This window comes from Sycon ciliatum, chromosome 8 (assembly GCF_964019385.1).
Source record: "Sycon ciliatum chromosome 8, ocSycCili1.1, whole genome shotgun sequence".
NCBI classification, from domain to species: Eukaryota; Metazoa; Porifera; class Calcarea; order Leucosolenida; family Sycettidae; genus Sycon; species Sycon ciliatum.
Genome location: NC_088650.1, coordinates 8,365,507 through 8,383,719, shown reverse-complemented (window position 1 = coordinate 8,383,719; position 18,213 = coordinate 8,365,507). Strand labels below are relative to the sequence as shown.

General features: G+C 46.8%; 1 protein-coding gene and 3 non-coding genes across 4 annotated transcripts; all 4 read right to left on the bottom strand.

The window, feature by feature from the left end:
- Positions 1–3,651: 3,651 nt before the first annotated feature.
- On the bottom strand, positions 3,652–18,094 carry LOC135823195 (tRNA (cytosine(38)-C(5))-methyltransferase-like). The gene is made up of 12 exons (XM_065336039.1): positions 17,886–18,094; positions 16,778–16,887; positions 16,189–16,265; positions 15,356–15,427; positions 14,972–15,037; positions 14,412–14,481; positions 13,791–13,904; positions 12,988–13,501; positions 8,545–8,590; positions 8,157–8,208; positions 5,908–6,028; positions 3,652–4,582 (listed from the first exon to the last, which is right to left on the bottom strand). Exons 1-12 carry the CDS (start codon positions 17,968–17,970, stop codon positions 4,464–4,466), a joined length of 1,446 nt encoding a protein of 481 aa, XP_065192111.1. The 5' UTR covers positions 17,971–18,094; the 3' UTR covers positions 3,652–4,463.
- Positions 8,859–8,930, bottom strand: Trnaa-cgc (transfer RNA alanine (anticodon CGC)). Its single transcript has one exon. It is a non-coding gene; the product is annotated as a tRNA-Ala (tRNA).
- Trnaa-cgc (transfer RNA alanine (anticodon CGC)) lies at positions 11,140–11,211 on the bottom strand. Its single transcript has one exon. It is a non-coding gene; the product is annotated as a tRNA-Ala (tRNA).
- Positions 12,162–12,233, bottom strand: Trnaa-cgc (transfer RNA alanine (anticodon CGC)). Its single transcript has one exon. It is a non-coding gene; the product is annotated as a tRNA-Ala (tRNA).
- Positions 18,095–18,213: the final 119 nt, after the last annotated feature.

Genomic DNA, 18,213 nt, shown 5'->3' with positions numbered 1-18,213 from the left:
GAATGCAACAACACACGCACAATGTCCACTATGTCACAGTGTGGTAGGGAGAGAAGTGTTTGCAGCTTGCTGGTAGACGTTCAGCCGTGCATGCATTGGCAAATGGCTAGAGCAGACGGCCCGCTGCCCTTAATGTAAGGCACACACACAAGCGTCAGAGCTATAGCAGCCAAACAGCATAGTTCATGGATTCATGAAAGACTGCACCATACACTGCGCCAACTCTGGTAGGGTGCCCTTTTGAGCATCGTCACTGGTCGGTGACGTTTTGCAGGCCTCACCATCAAAGATGCGAGGTGATGCTGCTGATCGACTTGCTGGCATGATAGTCACAAGCATAACTAACGAAGGATGGCTGGAAGTCAAAACCAGCTGTAGATGTAGATTCCAGGTATACCAGACAATTACTGACGCCAGCACTTTATCCGATGCCCCATCAGCGTCAACTGTACGCCGATGGTCACAGGACCGTGACAGCCTTTCGATCGGTCTACGGTCGGGAGACGGGGCTGCAAGCCCAAAGCAGCGGGTATATAGTGTTCGTCACCAGCTGAGCAAGAGAGCTTGCTGAGAGATTTAGGTGTGCACTGTTCAGCAACCAGTCCCAATATAGGTTTGTCCATGAAGGCTGGTGATCCTCAGCTATCATACAACAAATTCCTACTCACTGCGCATATGCGCATATGGCTTGTGAAACAGCAGCAGAAACTGCACTGCCTTGACAAACGCACCAGTTACCATGATGGAGCAGATATGCCCAGCCCTGGAATCCAACACCAAATCTCCAATCGCTAGTACAAGTAGCTCTTCACTAAATCATGCCTAGTGCATGCTTGCAGTGATATTTTCAGCAAGAGCGCTGCAGTTACTGCTGAGGAGATATATTGCGTCCTTGAAGTCGAAGGCGCTCATCAAAGATGTCTTGCCATCAATTCTTGGCCTTATGCAGGCACGAGGTGGTCTCCCGTGGCATTGGCCATATTACCCCGAGCTGCACTTGCTCGAGGAGCACGTTGTTTCGCTCATGGAAGTCCTTCGTGTTGGACTGAGTAGGCTTGCTGAGAGAACAGAGCGCTGAATCCATCCACGTCCACAACTACGAATAATTTACAAAAACATTCCGACTGCAGATCAGCGCTTGAAAACGGCGATGCAAATCAGCGACGTTGGGCTTCTCCATTCAAAAGTAGAGCCTTCCTAACGAAGCAATTCTCATGTGACACTACATAGTCTCTCAAGCACTCTAGTTCAGGTCTTCTTCTCTCCACTCCATTATCATTTCGATCTTCACTCGGTCGACGTGATGGTAGTAGCTATGTAAATAATAATGATGGATTCCTCCCGATCCTCGTCGCGGCTAAAATTTGTTCGGTGTTTGTCTAAATTCTCAAACTGACAGGGTTTACAAGAGAAATGTACCTAATTTTGTGCGATTGATGCAAATAAATCGGAATATGTCTGACTTCATAAATCCGTGCGGTAAACCGCATGAAAGGACGCCATGTCATTAGATGGTGCACATGAAGTCACCGTGTGATCGAAGCAACATTTCAAAATAATTTAGAATTAATTATTTTGATTTTAGAATAAAACGAAAACGTTCTGCGCAGGTTTGGAGTAGAAATATGATGAAATATTATTAATTTTTGCCCCTCGCGGGTTCGAACCTCTCCGGTAAATACTTTTTTTCTTCTTTTTCGGTAGTGGTTTTGACAAAATAGCTCCTATAATCGACTCGAAAGGTATGTTCTGGTGGCAACAGAAACATGAAACTTGGCAGACACCTTTTCATCAATCAAAGGAACATCTTTACCAAATTTAAAGGGAATCCATAGAGCAGTTTCAATTTACTTGATGGCAGTAATACGTAAATTTACCCGGTAAATTTTTTTGGGCCCAAATCGACAAATAATAATTGATAGTACTAGACAATGTATGCTTCTGGTAACTGCAGGGGGCTATAACTTACTTTGCATACTCTTCCCATTACTATCTGAGTATACCTCTGCAAAATTTGAATGAAATCTATACGGCCATTATGTTTGACTGTAATGTTTTGGTCCACCGCACACGTCAGCCAATATTGGATTCAGTAAACCGTGCTCCTAGGTACTTCACATTGATTCAATATCGAATATCTAATGTTTAGCGTATAAACCACATAGCTGGCTGTACCTCTTGAAGAAATGAAGAAAATCTATCGGACCAATTTCAGGAAGCATCCCGCGGAGTACCGATATTTGCGTTCCGAACCGAATGAAATTGTTAGTATGGGCAGCCAAGAACCCTGAAAAGAAAGCCCAGCCACTCTATTTGGCTTTGCTTGACTGCAGAAATCACCACTCAGATACCTGAAAAGAAAACTATAACATTCAGTCGGAACCATACAACAGTAGAGGCAAAATGCTGAGACAGTGTGTTTTTGTGCAAAATGCTCCAAAATACCAGAAATTTTAAATCTGGTTTTATTTTCCGATTTGGGTACGATTTGAGTAATTTTGTCACAAGTATATTCTTTGCCATTTTAGAATAATTCCATGATTATGGCCAGCTGATGACACGTACCTACGTAGATCTACGTACAATCCACGAGAGGAACGACACGAATGGGTTTCTCCGGTCGACCTCATGAAGTACGAATAGTGTGTGTGTGGGGGGGGGGGGGGGGAGGAGGGGCTTGGTAGCGACTTCGCCAAGGATAAATGGTGGTGCCGTGGAATATTCTCATGAACATCAACTTTGAAATACGGTGATGTACCAGTACTGCAGTAGTTCACCGTCCATAGGCCTAGGGATTTGAGTCGGACTGATGAAAATGGATACAGAGCATTGCAACAATGATTATGTACACGACTTGTAGTTCACCATAGGGATTCAAGAATTCCGAGGCTAGGACTGACAAAAAGTGGGTGTAGTTCCAGTGGCACACCACAAGTACATGTAGTGGCAACAGTTACTACAGAGGCGTCGGAAGGTATTCGACATTCGGGTGCGGCCGCATGAGTAGGTGGGGTCCGAGGGTCTCTCTCCCCCCCCCCCCCCCCGGAAAATTGGGCGCAAATAACATGAAATTATCGGTGCGGCTTTGGCGGGACCTGCCGCACCGGTAGGCATTGGCGGATAATGCTCGAAAAGGTGGCAGATTCTGCTCGAAAAGCAGTGAACTTGATTGGCAGAACCATACAAACCTTATGGCGGGCAATTCCTCGAATTCTGCTCCATTTCTTTATCCACATACCAAACATGCATGAAACTTACCAGAAAAAGTACCGAATTCTGCCAAATGTTCTGCCGGCATTATCCGCAAAGGCCTACGCACCGGTTGCGACGCTCATGTACTACAGGTTGTAGTGCTGTGTTCTCCAATGACAGCTTATTTTACTCTTGATGATACCAAGACTAAAAAAAATAAGGAAGCTTATGAAGTTTTAACCATTTAGTTATGTACTCTTTTTTAAATGATACACTCACATACATACGATATGTACATACATACGGTACGTATCAAGAGTATAACCCTCAAACCCCTGTGATGTGGTTGGTAGAGACTTTTAAAACTGGCGAAGAGACAACGACCACGACATGTGATACACCGTTGACAAGAAACATTCTCGCCTGGAGGTGAACTCTGTTCATGCCGACAACCAACAGTAAAATGAGACCTTTTTTTCTTCTTCGTTTGTTTCATTTGATAACTAAGACTTAGTATAAGCACGCGTACCATCGGGGCATGATCGGTATGATATTGTTGACTGCGTGAAGTTCAAGAATCAAAATATGTTGCGATCATTCAGTTATCAGGTTATCCTCTTTGGCAAAAGATCCTCAATAATTATTATTGATCAGCAATCATGCTGTTAAAATCTATGACCACAGGTTGTACGCTATTCTTTTCTTGATGGTTGCCAGAGTACTGGACGGACGCACAAGTTACAACTATGTACAAATGATAGAAAAATAAATAAAACCGCAGGACACCAGGAGTATGGCGGGGTGTTCGCAGGCCCCCGGCCCAGGGAGTCACACCATTGATGGCCAAGAGCTATACGAGACTCTCCCACGAGAGAGAAAGAAGTTGAGGTAGGAGCTAAGCAATGACAGGCGCGTGTTTGCAGAGCTGAAGAGCTCACCCTTGCCACACTGGCCAGCCGACCACTGCAGAAGAGAAGCACCTGCTTTTGGAATTTTTCGAAGTTGCCAGTTACACCGCACATGTAGGGCAGAAATATCCGTCAGGTCTCTTTCACCGGGAGCGCCCACGTTTAGCTAGAATGTGCATGTAGAAGTAGCAGCGACAGCTACGACTCCTGACACCTTGACTGCCCATCTGCTCGCACATGGCCCGGTCGGCTAATAAGGATGCTCTGCACCATCCGTCACTGATCATCGCTCAAGCTCAAGTTGGCCGTGCAAAGAAACGCCAGATCGCGGCTGCTCCAATGGCAAGAGCACAGGCCAGCAGCTTAGGCGGCCACCAGACTCCCATCAAACAAATACTGCAGCAACCACGCCACGACCAAAACATTCAGACTGTTGCCCAGGCAGCGATAGCGCTGCTTGGTCGTCACCTCATCAGGGAAAGCTGCAGCATCAACAAGAGCCAAGCATGGCAAAATAAGTAAGAATTCCCAGTAATGTCCATACGTTCGAGAAAGTTGGAAAGTCTAGATCTAATCACTGCCCTCTCAGGGCAGGCGCCATTGGTACGGCTGGTACGGCCATGGCCGTTGGCCGTACCAGTTTCCACCAATTCCAGATTTCACAGATGTCCAGTGTATGATCAATTGTGTGGAGGTACAAATAGGCTATCCTCGCTAGTCTCTGACCCATATAGCCATAAACTGTTTATCATGTCCTGTAAGGGCTACTGCACTAACTACTACTGCAAATACAAAATTTCGGCACTTCACGATTTTTCACATTTCGGCGGCGATTTATTTTCGGCGTGGGGTAGAGGGCATGGTATAGTGCGACAGATGCTGTGAAAAATTTCATCGGCGTTTTAATTTAGGCGTTTTGTGTCGGTGCCGAATATAGCCGAAATTAAATAGCTGCCGAAAATTTGTATATTTACAGTAACATTTCCTCTGTGCTGCGCTGACGAGTCCACAAAGGACGAAACAGTTCTGTCCGCAGATTGAGTATTTCGCTCCTGCTCTTGTAGCAGTTGAGCACTCTTGCGTGGGGTAGTGCCTTTGCTGTTTGCGTAATGCAGAGCTCACTGACTTGTCAGTTTGAGCACTCTGGCAAGGTACGTTCGGGCCTGATTGGAAATTTTTATTTCCATTGCTATCAGGTTCGGCCTCATTTCCTCTGTGCTGCGCTGACGAGTCCACAAAGGACGAAACAGTTCTGTCCGCAGATTGAGTATTTCGCTCCTGCTCTTGTAGCAGTTGAGCACTCTTGCGTGGGGTAGTGCCTTTGCTGTTTGCGTAATGCAGAGCTCACTGACTTGTCAGTTTGAGCACTCTGGCAAGGTACGTTCGGGCCTGATTGGAAATTTTTATTTCCATTGCTATCAGGTTCGGCCTCATTTCCTCTGTGCTGCGCTGACTAGTCCACAAAGGACGAAACAGTTCTGTCCGCAGATTGAGTATATTTACAGTAACTGTATACATGCACATTACATTGTATCCATTGACTGCTGTACTAAGTTACTACTGACTGTATACATGCACATACAATACACTGTATCTGTTGCTAGCGATATGTGTAGCTGGAACAGCCAGATGTGATGCCGCACAAAGCTAGCTAGAGATGAATCCTTCCATGACACTGAAATAGGGCATGCGGAAATTATCTGCCCTGCAGCCGACCTGGGGCCGTACCACTCCCCGGGAGCTGGCTCCGGGGCCTGCCTCTTCCATACGGAAGTGAGTAGGTCTGGCACTAGGCGCATGTACTCACCGAAAGATGCGGGAAAACACATTAAGTTCGACACCTCCTGCGGCGAGAAGTAGCGAAGATTCTCTTCAGCTTGATGTGGTCGTGGTGACGTTGAATTTGAATCCACGGGTGACACTGAAACCTGCCGCAGGGTAAAAAAAAAACAACAAGCAGAGAAAAGAGCAACCATTGTGGGCTATACTAAAAAAACCAAGGAGCATTTTTAAACTTTTTGGAGCTACTTGTACCTATTCCACTCTTACTGGCTGCAAGGAGAATGGACCCAGGATGATACCCTGCCAGCCCTGTTTCAAACAACATTATTACATACCCCTCCCCTCACACAAACCTACAGAATACACATGTACATGCCCGTATTCACACTTCCTAAGCCTGCAAGTTATTGAGCTGTTGCATACTATCCACTACATGACCATACAGGCAGCCATGTTGATTTCAACGCCAGTCAATCCCCTGCAGTCCTGCATCTATGGGTCACACAATGGCAGCCATGTTGATTTCAACTCCAGTTAATCCCCTGCAGTCCTGCATCTATGGGTCACACAATGGCAGCCATGTTATCAACTCCAGTCAATCCCTGCAGTCCTGCATCTATGGGTCACACAATGGCAGCCATGTTGGCTTCAACTCCAGTCAATCCCTGCAGGCCTGCATCTATGGGTCACACAATGGCAGCCATGTTGGTTTCAACTCCAGTCAATCCCTGCAGGCCTGCATCTATGGGTCACACAATGGCAGCCATGTTGATTTCAACGCCAGTCAATCCCTGCAGGCCTGCATCTATGGATCACACAATGGCAGTCATGTTGATTTCAACGCCAGTCAATCCCTGCAGGCCTGCATCTATGGATCACACAATGGCAGCCATGTTGATTTCAACGCCAGTCAATCCCTGCAGGCCTGCATCTATGGATCACACAATGGCAGCCATGTTGATTTCAACGCCAGTCAATCCCTGCAGGCCTGCATCTATGGGTCACACAATGGCAGCCATGTTGGTTTCAACTCCAGTCAATCCCTGCAGGCCTGCATCTATGGGTCACACAATGGCAGCCATGTTGGTTTCAACTCCAGTCAATCCCTGCAGGCCTGCATCTATGGGTCACACAATGGCAGCCATGTTGGTTTCAACTCCAGTCAATCCCTGCAGGCCTGCATCTATGGATCACACAATGGCAGCCATGTTGATTTCAACGCCAGTCAATCCCTGCAGGCCTGCATCTATGGATCACACAATGGCAGCCATGTTGATTTCAACGCCAGTCAATCCCTGCAGGCCTGCATCTATGGGTCACACAATGGCAGCCATGTTGGTTTCAACTCCAGTCAATCCCTGCAGGCCTGCATCTATGGGTCACACAATGGCAGCCATCATTGGTTTCAACTCCAGTCAATCCCTGCAGGCCTGCATCTATGGGTCACACAATGGCAGCCATGTTGGTTTCAACTCCAGTCAATCCCTGCAGGCCTGCATCTATGGGTCACACAATGGCAGCCATGTTGATTTCAACGCCAGTCAATCCCTGCAGGCCTGCATCTATGGATCACACAATGGCAGCCATGTTGATTTCAACGCCAGTCAATCCCTGCAGGCCTGCATCTATGGATCACACAATGGCAGCCATGTTGATTTCAACGCCAGTCAATCCCTGCAGGCCTGCATCTATGGGTCACACAATGGCAGCCATGTTGGTTTCAACTCCAGTCAATCCCTGCAGGCCTGCATCTATGGGTCACACAATGGCAGCCATGTTGGTTTCAACTCCAGTCAATCCCTGCAGGCCTGCATCTATGGGTCACACAATGGCAGCCATGTTGGTTTCAACTCCAGTCAATCCCTGCAGGCCTGCAACTATGGGTCACACAATGGCAGCCATGTTGGTTTCAACTCCAGTCAATCCCTGCAGGCCTGCATCTATGGGTCACACAATGGCAGCCATGTTGGTTCTACTCCTCCACATGCCAGGTACGCTTTCTACACAAAAGCAGTCACGTGGCAAAGACGTGAACTGAGCACTCTCCAGCGAAATAGTTTTACACGTTACCCCTGCTTTGCTTTCTGGGCGGTGTGCTGTGGCAACGTGTCGAGGTGGTCTGGAGAGCGCAGTTGTGGTGTGGTGGTTGATGAAAAATATGTTACCCCCCCCCCCCCCAAATAACTAAATAACTAAATAAATCTTGACTAGTTTGAGGGAAAGACACAAACGAAAATAAATAAATAAATAAATAAAGGAAAGTGCTAAACATACCGGTCGGGCACAATTCAAGACTGAGCCGGTTCCGCGCAGATAGCGGCCATAGCTGAAAGCAGACACAAAGCAAAGTATGCATGCCACTTGCAACAAGCTGCTCTCTGGGGCCACAGTGTAGCTGGAGTGCAGAGCACATGAGCCATCCGACGCACGGTATTTATTCTACTCTCATACAAAAGCATGGCGGAGAAATCCTCAACAGCTCAAGGTTGCACCAAACGAGAGTGTGTAGAACGGGGTTGCAAAGAGTAGCCTAAAATAGTGCACCCAACGCGTGCACTATATACGCCAGCACAAACAATAGTACATAAATCCAGCTATCCGGACTGACAAGATGCCATGATGAATAAATACAACGTAATGACCCCTTCAGGTGTTCACTTACTTTTTCGTAAAGCAGCAAGAGTGGTTACAGGAAGGACTGACAACGTCTAAAAGCAAAACAAACGAGTATCAAGATGCGCTCAGATGCTTGTTGCAGCTGCACATCAGAACCAAGCGTGTTCTGGGAAAACCACCGCAACTCGAATTTGCACAATTGTTCCCGAAGATGGTCTAGGACCGAAACGTTGAAGACGTCCAGAGTGAATAGTAGCAAGGATTTTAGTTGGAGCGGTTTGCCAAAAACACATTTGGTTCTCAAAAAGAGAATTCTCAGAAAAAAGAAAAAGGAACTGAAAGGGAAGCAAACAAAAAGTGTGGAGGTTGCGGGATTTGAACCCGCGGCCTCTCACATGCGAAGCGAGCGCTCTACCACTGAGCTAAACCCCCGGATGATGTTTTTAGCAAATACATTGGTTACAGGAGGTACTGACAACACGTGAAAGCAAAGCCGGACATGAAGAAAGCTTTATAATAATTAATATCACCGAGAGTACATAAACAAGAGTATGCAACTTGACACGAATTTAGGAAAGCAGAATTCATCGTTAAGGACATTTTCAATGAGCCATGGGACCCGCGATCCGGGAATGCACTGTATCAATACAGCCTATGATATCAGTGCAGTGTACATCAAAGGTGCCTAATTTGAAGTAATTATTTCTCTGTCTTGAAAAGGGGGAGGGGGGAGGAGAGTCGCACACTCTGGCTTGTGTACTCTTGATACCGGGTACAGCGAAAACCTGTGTACTGTTTGTCGGACCCTGTACCAAGCGGAATCCTGTAGTAACTGGACAAATTTTCATGCACCGACGTGCCGTGGATCCAACTTGCACCCTGGGATCAAGCGGAATACTGTCACATCAGGACAGCTGCCGCTGCACTAAGTCTAAGGGCGTCCGGTTAGGGCAGGTTTTACTGTACACTGTGAAGGCGACCAGTCGGATAACGCGACCACCTGCCCCAGAAGACCACTGTAATCAGGACCAAGGGATGCTATTTCCAGTCAAACGACCCTGGATAAGGAGACCACCTGGTAACAGAGACCACACATTGAAGGTCCCTTGAGCGGTCGTCTTAGACAGATTTCACTGTACTTCACTGTACAACATACGCATATTTCATTTTCTGCTCAATGAAACACTCGCTCGCTTTTTCAAAGAGCACTTGAGTTCTTCATTTTGGCACTTGTTTCACCTAGTAACTTAGCGCTCTTTTCGATAAGAAAACGACAGTTCGCACATGCTTTCGATGCGAACGTGCTGTGTGGTTCAGGCAAATGACTACGCGTGTACGTGTGTGTGTGCAGATAGTCTGTCCCCGGGGAAAATCGCGGAAAAAAATTGCAAAAAACGCGGGGGAAAACGCGGCATAATATGGCATAATTTGCGGTGAATTTGCGGTAAATATGCGGTGAATATTATTGATATGCGGCAAGTTTGCAGTTGATATGAGGCAATTTTCAGTGAGTATGTAGTGAAATCAATCAGTTACAACTTACAAGTCTCTGGTGTAAGCACTCGTCATATTTGAGTACAAAGCCGCCACGATGAGACATTGCGGACCGAACAGTGCATTGTGTGTACGTGTCGTGCAACAAAAAAGTTCAAAATACGCGGGAAAATTGCGGAAAACGCGGTCTTTTAAAAAATCGAAAAAAACGCGGGAAAAAAACGCGGCCGCGGAATCGCGATTTTCCCCGGGTACAGGATAGTAGTACAGCGTAGGAACCTCACCCCCCCCCCCCCCCCCTGAACGAAAAATAGATTGACTTGACAGCTAGAATGCATTGATGTCTCACATATCAATATTTTTCAAAACGAAACTCTCCTTGACCCACCCACCCGGACCCATAAACGAAACTTTTTTTTCTTTTCGTGTAAAAGATCGATAATTATGGACGGCCCCTTACGAGGCGCTCCGTTATGTGAATACATTCAGACCTGGCAATGGGGGTACGACTTAGGCTGCGTTTAAACGACAACGCTGGGAGTGAAAACGCAACAAAATCCTTTCGGATGCACGATTCATTTACACGGTACGCGGAGCAAAACGTAAAAGTTGTACACCAAAACAGAAGAAAGCTAAAACGCTGGCCAAGGTGGAAGAATTTGAAAACGGAAATGTTCTGCTAGATAAATTTGGGTGTGTAAACAGTCGAGACGGTGTGCTGGCCTCGTTTTCCGTCGCGTTTGTTTCGTTTTCGACCGTTCACACGGATCCGACAATCATAAAAATTGTTTTTACAATTTTCGTCATGTGATGAGTGTTATTGTGTGGCTTGTTTTCAACTAATACTTGAGCGTGATTGGTGCTTCCACGACAACACTTGCACATGACAAACTTTGCTCCCGTGTAGATGCGCGAAAACACAAACGGAGACCACTTCGGATCAGCTTTGATCATGTAAACGGACGAAAACGAAAAAAAGAAATGCGGGACTGAAAACGGAAAACTGGCCATGCGTTGTCGTGTAAACGCAGCCTTATACGCGGGGAAATACGGTATACGTTTGGATATACTGCAGCATACCGTGAATTGACTTGTGGTGATCGAAGTGAAAACAAATTTTCAAAAAAAAAGAAAAAACGCAAAAATCTGGAGGATGTGGGATTTGAACCCACGGCCTCTCACATGCGAAGCGAGCGCTCTACCACTGAGCTAAACCCCCTGATGGTTGATCTGGTAAACAAATTGATTACAAGAAGGTTTGGATTGTCATTGGTGGCTCTATTGCTGGAGAGCATTTGGCTGGACCAGGCTACCAAGTCGGCAGTGCGGATTCCCCATCGTGCACCATTGGAGGCAAAAGCTGCCGCTATCCGAGATGTGTGCCCTATTCTTCTACCCAACATGGTCGATTCTACTTTCCTCTGCCGGGTACAGCAGGTTTGAGGCTGGCAGAAGTTGATGCAGGCGTGGGATGTGTGTGTATCTATGGAATTGGAGCTGTTTTCAACAAAACAACATGGCACATTGTACTGTAAGTGTTGCAAAGATGGGATGACTGAAACCTATGAGGAATAAGCAATAGTGATCTACTCATTCACTGGGGGCATTCGATTACACGCATTTCGGTCAATTCTAGAATTAGTTATGGTGGATGCACAGTTCGATTACACAAATTCCGTCGTCAGAATCAACAGAATCCAATTCCGTCAATTCCGAAGAGAGGGTGGAATTGTGCTAATTCTCCCGCCAGAATGGACGCACTCGACGTACACGCCATGCTAGGTCCACGTGCGCGGCTGCGCGCCAGGGTGTACGTGATCCCACGTGATCCCCTTTTACGATTTTTACGTGTAGTCGTTCGTTTACATGGCCGCAATCCGTTCATTCTGTTCATTCGAAACCTGGGTATAGAATGTGTGGTTTTGTAATCGAAAGCGCCCATTCATTCAGACTTCATTTGAAGGATTCTCCAAAAGTAAATGGATACTTATTAGGCATACTAAACAGAGCAGGTTATGCATTCGTGCACTCCCATATATCTACAGTATCTTTCCCCCTCTGAAATCCGACCTACAGTGTACTCTATGCTCTACCAAGTAGCCAAAACACAAACGCATCCCGAGCATTATGACAAGAAAAAAGAACTGAGAAAAAAATAAGCAAAAAGTATGGAGAATGCGGGATTTGAACCCGCGGCCTCTCACATGCGAAGCGAGCGCTCTACCACTGAGCTAAACCCCCTGACACTGGCTTGAGCAAACACAGGCAGCCACAAGTGCAGACTATTTAGAAGCACGTGAGACCAAACAGTGAGTCATGACAGCTACCCATTGCCAGATGCACAGTCTAGTCGGAGACACATGCACTCTTGATTCTATCTCACTATTTCGCAAACAAGAAGGATTGACATACCCATGAGTGCTCACTGCAAGCCCCAGCAGATCAGACATGCTTTCATCCATGTGAGTGCGACCTTTACTAGTACCCTATCCACACTTTTACCATTCCCATGCCCGCGCATACCCACAAGATTCCCATGCCCACACATACACATACATACACCATTCTCATGCCCACACACACACACATACACACACACACATACACACACACACACACACACACACACACACACACACGCATACACACCTCAGACCTCAGACCTGCCCACCGCAGAAGCGATGATAGCGAACAGCTATGTTAGACATAGCAACTTGTGCTGGGATTACACTACTCAACAGCTTGCAAGGCTGATGAATTGACCGCCACTAATTTTAGCCTGGTATCCACCACACAGCCAAATGAAAAGTAGGGATTCACACACACACACACACAAACACACACACACACACACACACACACACACACACACACACACCATTATCATGCCCACACATACCCTCACACACCATTCTCATGGCCACACATTCTCATGGCCACACATTCTCATGGCCACACATACACACAAGACCAGGAGAACACACAGAAGGCCTACCGAGAACTTTGCGATACTGCGACAGCGTGCTATCCGGCAGTAGTAGCTTCTTGATCTCGCCTTCCGCCATACCATGTTCTAAGAAGTCTTGCACAGATCTCACCCTCGCCAGAACAGGTGCTTCGGGAGCAAATTGACTTCCACACTCACACCAGCTTGAGGCACTTCCAGATGTGGCCGTATTCTTCATGGCTGCTCCCCGGGAACAAGATTGTTCAGCTTGGCACGGTCGTTTCGCGTCGGGTTCATCAGGAGAGGATGGAGATGCGCATGCCGCGGTTGAGCCATCCTGAAGAGTGCCTCTCCTTGCACAATCAGCTTTGGTGGACACAGGTGTAGGTATGGATGATGTAGTTGCGGCTGCAGCTGTGCTGATGGCAGGTGGTGTATGCGAAGCTCCGGGATCACCGCCGGATTGTGCTGCGCCATTGCCTGCAGTCGACAGCCATGCCTCTCGTAGCAGAGGTGACGTCATCGGCACGCTCCGTAGCGGTGGCAGCTCACTGCGTATTGTCTATGCACACCAGAGAATACATACAAACACACACACACACACACACACACACACACACACACACACACACACACACACACACACACACACACACACACACACACACACACACACACACACACACACACACACACACACACACACACACACACACACACATACAAGCAGGCACAAGCATCAGTTCCACAACCAAATCAAATGTTTATCCGAGTGGTCCCCCTTGACAGGTTTTACTGCATACTGTAGAATAGTGTATTGGTATACGTTGACAGGATAGCCTGCTGCTTACATGAACAGGAGGCCACGCTGCACGCCTGGGTGCATCACAGCTATTGCTGCTATCACTGGTCACGTTGCGGCTTGCTAGAAGATAGTAGCGCAGTCTAGAGTTGGGTACTCCGCACTGTACAGCGGCGACAACGATGACAGTGACGGTGACAACAACAACAACAACAACAACAACAACAACAACAACAACACCATCGTGAGAATAGTGATTTGAAACACACACACACACACACACACACACACACACACACACACACTCAGACTCAGACATGCCCATCGCGGAAGCGATGATAGCGAACAGCTATGTTAGACATAGCAACTTGCGCTGGGATTACACCACACACACACACACACACATGTACACACACATGTACACACACATGTACACACACATACATGCACATACACGCACACACTCGCACACCACCACCACCACCACATGCTTTCTTGCTAAGGGTTGTTCGGCACCCTTGTGTCATACTCGTTCCGTCGGCAACTACGAATGGTTTCTACAGCTGATTTCTTCACTACAACTACAGCAAGTTGCATAACATCCTGCATTTATATTGCCATTTCAAGAGACTTTCTTCCGGATCCATGCCAGTAAACTCCTGTTCCTTACCTGAATGGGCGATAGCAGGTATTCCTCGACGTTGTATGCACAGGACTCCAGGATTCGAATCGTCTCGTCCCTACGCGAGGCATTGGGAAAGAACAGCAACGAAAGGTGAGACACCAGCGGTTAATATGCCGTGTCAACAGTTCCATACCTGCGCCCAAACAGCACTGCCCCGAGTAATCGCACTGATGCATGGACCATCAGCATTCCTTACCCAGACGTTGGTCTGTCCGAATAAGTGACTAAAAGAACATTCCCGGTGTAAATTGTAAGTGCAAAATTCAACAAATCGCGTTAAAAAATACCAGTATCTGTAATCTGTAATGCAACTTTCCCTCAAACTATTGAGCATCTGTAATCGCTCAGTCTGTTTGGCGGCGGTATGGTCTACAAGAACATCTGATCCTTCAAGGCTTCACTGAAGACTGTATGATAGACATGATTGCCACATTATGCGACATACGCTGGAAAGCAATCAGCGATCTTTTCACAGGCAGTGTCGATAAAGAAAATCTACCCAGCCACCTTTCAGCGGGGCACGCGGAGAAACCAAGCACACATACCTGGTCTCAGATGTGTCAAAGCCTTTCACGTTCTCGATCAGTAGGAAACGTGGCGGGTGTTTGAGCCTGGTGCAAGAAGAAACAATTGAACAAGAATACGCTGAACATGATGTTTGCAATGAACAGCAGGTCACATGACAACAAGCAAACATTAAACAAATGTAAAATAGAAGAAACACACATGGGAACGAGTCATGGAGCAACTATCCACGACTGCAACAAGATAATAAGCAAAACAATAATAAGCATTATAGACACTTTGTCTAATATTAAAGCATATTTTACATTTCTTACTGGCTCAGTGTCCGGGTTAAATATTTTTAAATGATAACACTGGAGACGCAAAATTAAAGAAAGCAGCGCGGTAATGTTCTCTCTGCTTACTTGGGTAGGGCATCGAGCAAAGCTAGGAAGCTCTGAGACCTTGGATCGGTGCTGCCAGCTTGCAGGCCTTGTCTGCATGGCAGCAGCAGTAACAGCAGCAGCATAGGAGAGGAAGAGCACCAACAATACAATGTGATAATTGTATGATCAATCAGCATACACGCACAGCACGACGGTAAACAGGCATCAATGCATCGGGGTTGATAGGTCCTCGCCGACATTCATCTCCGTTCCACGTACAGTGAAACCTGTCCACGACGACCGCTCAAGGGACCTTCAAAATGTGGTCTCTGTTGCCAGGTGGTCTCCTTATCCAGGGTCGTTTGCTGGAAATAGCATCCCTTGGTCCTGGTTACAGTGGTCTTCCGGGGCAGGTTGCCTTATCCGAGTGGTCGCCTTGACAGGTTTTACCAAGAGTAGAGAAACAAGAGTGTGCAACTCCGGATCTCTCCTGCATAATCTGCAGATACCCCCGCCCACGGCGGAATTTTTTGTTGACGTCACCTTTTTCAGAAGAACGCGCATTTTGCCGCAGAGCAGTGTGAGCGCACTTGCTGGGCACCGACCTTGTAGTGTAAATATGTTATAAAGCCGGCCAAGAGCACGAGGGAAAACTTTCCGAAAGACTCGCAGCGCGTGCGTCGTCGAAAAGATTACGTCAACAAAAAATTTCGCCATGGGCCTACCCATCCGCGAGTTGCACACTCTTGTTTATCTACTCTTGGTTTTACTGTACAAACAGCTACCCTGTTTATCACCGTTAATTTGATCGTCGTAGTATGAGCTGCATAGATTTTTTGACAATACGGTAGTTGACATGACACTATCCGTACCTGGTATAGGGTTGGCACGGCGGCGACATGAGGAACGCGTCGGCCTTGAACGCGTCCAATTCTTCCGCTGACAGGCTCTGTTGTGTGTAAGTAGGGTGGATTGCACACACAAGAATACAAGTACAGTGTCTTCAGGATATAGATGTACAAGCCTGAAGCCTTTGGAAATCTTCCGTGATCTGAAGCATTGATTTCCCAAAAGTGGTAACCGCATGCATGCCATATTGGTCGAGAACCGTAAATATTGCTCTTATGGGCATTCGATTTTGCAAAGAGGAAGAAAATCCAGTTTTGGCAATATCAAATCACCAAAATAATATTAAATACATGCAGGGAAATGATACCCGAGCCGTCAGAGTGGCCGTTGGGCATCATGTTCAACTGGTCCTAAATTCCAAAGAGAGAGAGAGAGAGAGAGAGAGAGAGAGAGAGAGAGAGAGAGAGAGAGAGAGAGAGAGAGAGAGAGAGAGAGAGAGAGAGAGAGAGAGAGAGAGAGAGAGAGAGAGAGAGAGGGAGAGAGGGAGGGAGGGAGAGAGAGAGAGATTGTGGTGACATTGTAAACACAGTGACCGCATTCGGCTCCACTTACCTCTATGTTCCTGGAGGAAACCGGTGTTTTGCAGAAGTTATGCTGGTAGACCGAGTTGGCCAACGTGTTAATGTCAAATGCACTGACGACTGTGGTAGCAAATCCACTGGCTGGCAAGGGGTGGACGGTAATGTTGTCGTAAAAAACATAAATATTATTATAAAAACATGGGCTTTAAAACCCGTTCGCACTGCTGGTGCCACACACCGTCTGTTGTAATATCTGGACTCTGTTATGCATACACTACTGTACGCTTATGACTGTATGCGTTGCATGCTGAATATACGTCACACAGGCCGTTTCCCGTAGGCCAGAACTTTGATGTGCTTCACTGGCTCAGGACTTCTCTTGTGTTGCACTCACCTACTGGTTGTGCATTTCTTGCTCCTCATTAGTTTACTCGTCCATGTCTCCTTGTCCATATTGAGAATAGTACATGGTGTCAGAAGTGGGATTCGAACCCACGCCCACATACGTGGACCGGAACCTAATAATACTACACCGTCATCCATACACACGCTGCTTACATGTGAGTACTCAATCGCAGATTGCAGAGAGAGAGAGAGAGAGAGAGAGAGAGAGAGAGAGAGAGAGAGAGAGAGAGAGAGAGAGAGAGAGAGAGAGAGAGAGAGAGAGAGAGAGAGAGAGAGAGAGAGAGAGAGCGCCGAGACACCTCTCAGCAATGTTTCAACCTCTACCATTGCCCAGTCTAGCTGGATTACCAGGGCCAGGCATACGGAAAGAGCCAATTGGGCGTCCAATGGATAAACAGAACGCATGTGGCAGTTTCAGCAGATCTGTAACCCAGGCAGTGAACTAAGGGTATGTTGGATTGGTTTGATCCGGACACTGATCGATTACCTGAACAAAATTAATGGGAAGTTTTCAATTCGACCAATCGAAAGGGTGCGAATCCTGTGGATCCGGTTGATCTAGATCCGGATTCTACCAATCGAACATGCCCGTTATGCTGTTTAAAGTAAAGTACACTGTACATGTATTTATTTAGTCCACTGGCTACGTTACAGGCATGTTAGATGTATAATTATACAGATGTACTCTATAATAATAATAATTAAAAGAATACAATGTATGACAGTGCATTCACCTTTTGCTGCAAAATGCATTCCTCCAACTCCGCTGTAAAACTCCAGAACACGAAGGACGTCTGCCTGATCGCCGTTCCCTGCCATGCTTCTACGTGGTCCAGCCAAGAGACGGAAATATCACTACATGGAAGGTGCATGGAAACTAACTTCAAACAGTACGGCGTCACCCCTGACTCTCTACCGACTGTCTCCTAGATCCTGGCAAGTGAAAACATTCGAGAAAGCAAAGAACGCGAGATAATTAAAAATTTGAAAACTGTTTTCAATCAATGACTTTGTGACATCATAAAATGACGGATCGATGATTCATGCACGACGCTGATTACG

What these genes read in the sequence shown, in the direction of transcription:
- LOC135823195 (XM_065336039.1), bottom strand. Translation starts at nt 17,970, where the DNA reads ATGGCAGGGAACGGCGATCAGGCAGACGTCCTTCGTGTTCTGGAGTTT. An exon ending in TTTGACACATCTGAGACCAG is followed by an intron (nt 14,482 to 14,971) that starts GTATGTGTGCTT and finishes TGCCTCGCGTAG; the next exon opens with GGACGAGACGATTCGAATCC. An exon ending in GCAGTATCGCAAAGTTCTCG is followed by an intron (nt 8,591 to 12,987) that starts GTAGGCCTTCTG and finishes TTTTGCTTTTAG; the next exon opens with ACGTTGTCAGTCCTTCCTGT.